Source organism: Limulus polyphemus, unplaced genomic scaffold, assembly GCF_000517525.1.
Source record: "Limulus polyphemus unplaced genomic scaffold, Limulus_polyphemus-2.1.2 Scaffold11686, whole genome shotgun sequence".
Lineage (NCBI taxonomy): Eukaryota > Metazoa > Arthropoda > Merostomata > Xiphosura > Limulidae > Limulus > Limulus polyphemus.
In genome coordinates this window covers 10101-14223 of record NW_013677296.1, presented here as the reverse complement: position 1 = coordinate 14223, position 4123 = coordinate 10101, and the positions used below count along the sequence as shown (strand labels likewise).

Sequence of the window (4123 nt, the reverse complement as noted above, 5' to 3'; positions counted from 1 at the left end):
ACTTTTTTCCAGGTGTATATTTATTAACGGTGCGACAGTGTGTGTAAAACGGATACATATAGAAATGTGTGAGACAAGTGGGGGGGGGGGCATAAGGATTAGATGTAGGGCTTGAACTAATAAATTAAATCAAGTATTTGCATTTATATGTATAGTTTATGTCACTTAGTTTACTTTACAACTACTTTATTCACACTTACTTTATTCACACTTACTTTATTTCACACTTACTTTATTCACACTTACTTTATTCACACATACTTTATTTCACACATACTTTATTTCACACTTACTTTATTCACACTTACTTTATTCACACATACTTTATTCACACATACTTTATTCACACATACCTTATTTCACACTTATTTTATTCACACATACTTTATTTCACACTTACTTTAATCATACCTACTTTATTTCACACTTACTTTATTCACACTTAGTTTATTTCACACTTACTTTATTCACGCCTAGTTTATTTCACACTTATTTTAATCATACCTACTTTATTTCACACCTAGTTTATTTCACACTTACTTTATTCACACCTAGTTTATTTCACACTTATTTTAATCACACTTACTTTATTTCACACTTACTTTATTTCACACTTACTTTATTCACACGTACTTTATTTCATACTTTTTGTCAGGTTTATAAGGTCAAGCGTTTCTTTGTAATGATGTCAAAATTATAACGTCAAGCTTAGCTTTGAAATGACGTCATATTTATATGACCAATAAGAAGAAATCAAATTGTGAAGCGGTAGGTCTGAAAATTGATATTTATGACATTTTCACGACAGAAAATGTAATAAAGAAACTATAAACTGGGATGATATTACTACAGACTGTTGTGTGTGTTTTTTTTATAAAGAAATATAACTTTCATAACAAACTCTTTCCAGGTATACTTTTAACAAGAAAAGAGCGTTGTCTTATATTATATAAACTGTAATCGGTAGGAGACATTCTCTTCATAACATCGGTAAACAGGGGTATCGAGAGTATATACCTTTAAAGTAATACGCATCCAGAATCGTATGGCTTCATTTTTCACTTTTATAGACCATTTAGCGGACGAAAATGAAAACGGCCAAATATCTTGGTCACTTTGGGGAACACTAGAAGTAGATATTTCCCATAATTCAGCGGGATAAGCACTAGATGTCTTAAGCCAACCTACCGGTAATTCTCCACGAAGTTCGGTGCTCGTGACTTCGCGCGGTTTAAGCTTTCGGACGTCAGTACGGCATGCGCCCTCCTTTTGTTTTTCGCAATGAATTTCTAGTAAAAAAAACCACTAAGCACTGGCTAAGCTGATTTTCGAGCGTCAAAAGCTATTTGCGAAAATCCTGCAAATTCAGAGGCAATATTTATAAGATATTTTTGAAAAATTGATATTGTAAAATAATAACATTTGTTACTCATAGCAATCAAAATCTGCTTTTAATTTCTTGCCCCAGAAATTCTGATTCTTAGTTAATCTGTTATTTGTAGTAATATAATTCTAATTTGTAGTAATATAATCTAGTTTGTAGTAATATAATTCTAATTTGTAGTAATATAATCTAGTTTGTAGTAATATAATTCTAATTTGTAGTAATATAATCTAGTTTGTAGTAATATAATTCTAATTTGTAGTAATATAATCTAGTTTGTAGTAATATAATTCTAATTTGTAGTAATATAGTCTAGTTTGTAGTAATATAATCTAGTTTGTAGTAATATAATTCTAATTTGTAGTAATATAATCTAGTTTGTAGTAATATAATTCTAATTTGTAGTAATATAATCTAGTTTGTAGTAATATAATTCTAATTTGTAGTAATATAATCTAGTTTGTAGTAATATAATTCTAATTTGTAGTAATATAATCTAGTTTGTAGTAATATAATTCTAATTTGTAGTAATATAGTCTAGTTTGTAGTAATATAATTCTAATTTGTAGTAATATAATCTAGTTTGTAGTAATATAGTTATAATTCGTAGTAATCTAATCTAATTTTTGTAATATTATCTAATTCGTAGTAATCTTATCTAATTTTTAGTAATATTATCTAATTCGTAGTAATATAATCTAGTTTTAGTAATATAATCTAATTTTAGTAATATTATCTAATTTGTAGTAATCTAATCTAATTTTAGTAATATTATCTAATTTGTAGTAATCTAATCTAATTTTAGTAATATTATCTAATTTGTAGTAATCTAGTCTAATTTTAGTAATATTATCTAATTTGTAGTAATCTAATCTAGTTTTTAGTAATCTAATCTAATTTGTAGTAATCTTATCTAACTTTTAGTAATATTATCTAATTTGTAGTAATCTAATCTAATTTTTAGTAATATAATCTAATTTGTAGTAATGTAATCTAATTTTAGTAATATTATCTAATTTGTAGTAATCTAATCTAATTTTAGTAATATAATATAATTTGTAGTAATCTAATCTAATTTGTAGTAATGTAATCTAATTTGTAGTAATGTAATCTAATTTGTAGTAATGTAATCTAATTTTAGTAATATTATCTAATTTGTAGTAATATAATCTAATTTTAGTAATATTATCTAATTTGTAGTAATATAATCTAATTTGTAGTAATCTAATCTAGTTTTAGTAATATTATTTAATTTGTTGTAATCAATTTCTAATTTGTAGTAATCTATTTTTAATTCTTCGTCTAATTAAACCTCACATATTCTAAAGTATTTTTTTTTAAACATGACACGAAATAATAATTTCTTATCAGGCTTGCGTCATTTCCGGTATTGTGATTTTAAGCGTCACAACCGGAAGGAAGACGAAAAGCCAAATCGGGATTGACCACTTTCCAGCTCCAAAGGTTCCATCAGCCTTGAGTTTATACTATCTACATATTCACTCTGTTCCATCAGTTCTGAGTTTATACTACCTATATATTCACTCTGTTCCATCAGCCTTGGGTTTATACCATCTACATATTCACTCTGTTCCATCAGCCCTGAGTTTATACTATCTACATATTCACTCTGTTCCATCAGCCCTGAGTTTATACTATCTACATATTCACTCTGTTCCATCAGCCCTGAGTTTATACTATCTACATATTCACTCTGTTCCATCAGCCCTGAGTTTATACTATCTACATATTCACTCTGTTCCATCAGCCCTGAGTTTTCATGGCCTATGTTAGATCGGTTATTTTGTATTTGTTTCATGCACATCACTGCATCATCTGCGTAGTAACCATGGTAGTGATCGAACCCTAAATTTTAGCGTTGTAGGACCCCAATCTTACCGCTGAGAAACGTTGAGAAAAAAAATGGGCAGGTCTTTTTTTTGTTATTTGAATATCGTGATAATGTTAGTTGGGTTAACGCTCATTTAACTAGCCCAGTTATCTATGACAAAGTGTTTGAAAAACAATATAAGATCCCTTTCTTATTCCATTACTTTAAAATACGACATATCCGAGCTTATCTAGATATAGAAAAGTAGGGTTAGCTGTACGTATCTATTTATCTGTCTATTCCTTCTTATTTTCATCTATCAAATTATTTGTCTGCTCGTCCTTCCGTTACCTTATCTTTCTATTTATCTTTGTTCTCGCCCACGTGAAAACGACGAAAGACACGCGTCTTCTTCCAAGTAGTCAATCAAGATCAAAACTAGACAAATAATAGCTATATATCTTGTCTTTTTACTATTTTAGTCCTAATACACATTTTTATTTAGTTGAATAATAAAGTGGTAGAGGGGGACACATGTAGCGCTGCTAGTTGACGGCGGTAACCTCTTGCTATGAGTTTATACGTACGTTGTTTTGTTGGAGAAATAAACACATGGCTGTAAAAATATTTTGGAATTTATTTTTCAATGAATATACTTCGTTTACTTTCCACGATCTATTGTGGGTTATTTGAGAGTGTGTGTGGTAGAATCATTTATTGAGTTTATACGTGTTACTGTGGTAGTTTGTTTATGACCTAGGTTTGTGTTTGGTAGAATTATTTATTGAGTTTAACAGTAACACATATAAACTCAATAAATGATTCTACCACACACAAACCTAGGTCATAAACAAACTACCACAGTAACACATAGGTAGTTTGTTTATGACCTAGGTTTGTGTTGGTAG

At 28.8% G+C, this 4123-nt stretch overlaps 1 protein-coding gene across 1 annotated transcript in view; it reads right to left on the bottom strand.

Annotated features, from left to right (window-relative positions):
• Positions 1-2789: 2789 nt before the first annotated feature.
• The window catches only part of LOC106476816 (circumsporozoite protein-like), a gene marked incomplete at its 5' end in the record, with an annotated part of 3490 nt that continues 2156 nt past the window's right edge, over positions 2790-4123 (bottom strand). Inside the window, one exon of the mRNA XM_013937438.1 lies at positions 2790-3169. Within this exon, the coding sequence (XP_013792892.1) occupies positions 2790-3169 (380 nt within the window). The remainder of the gene's footprint in view (positions 3170-4123) is intronic.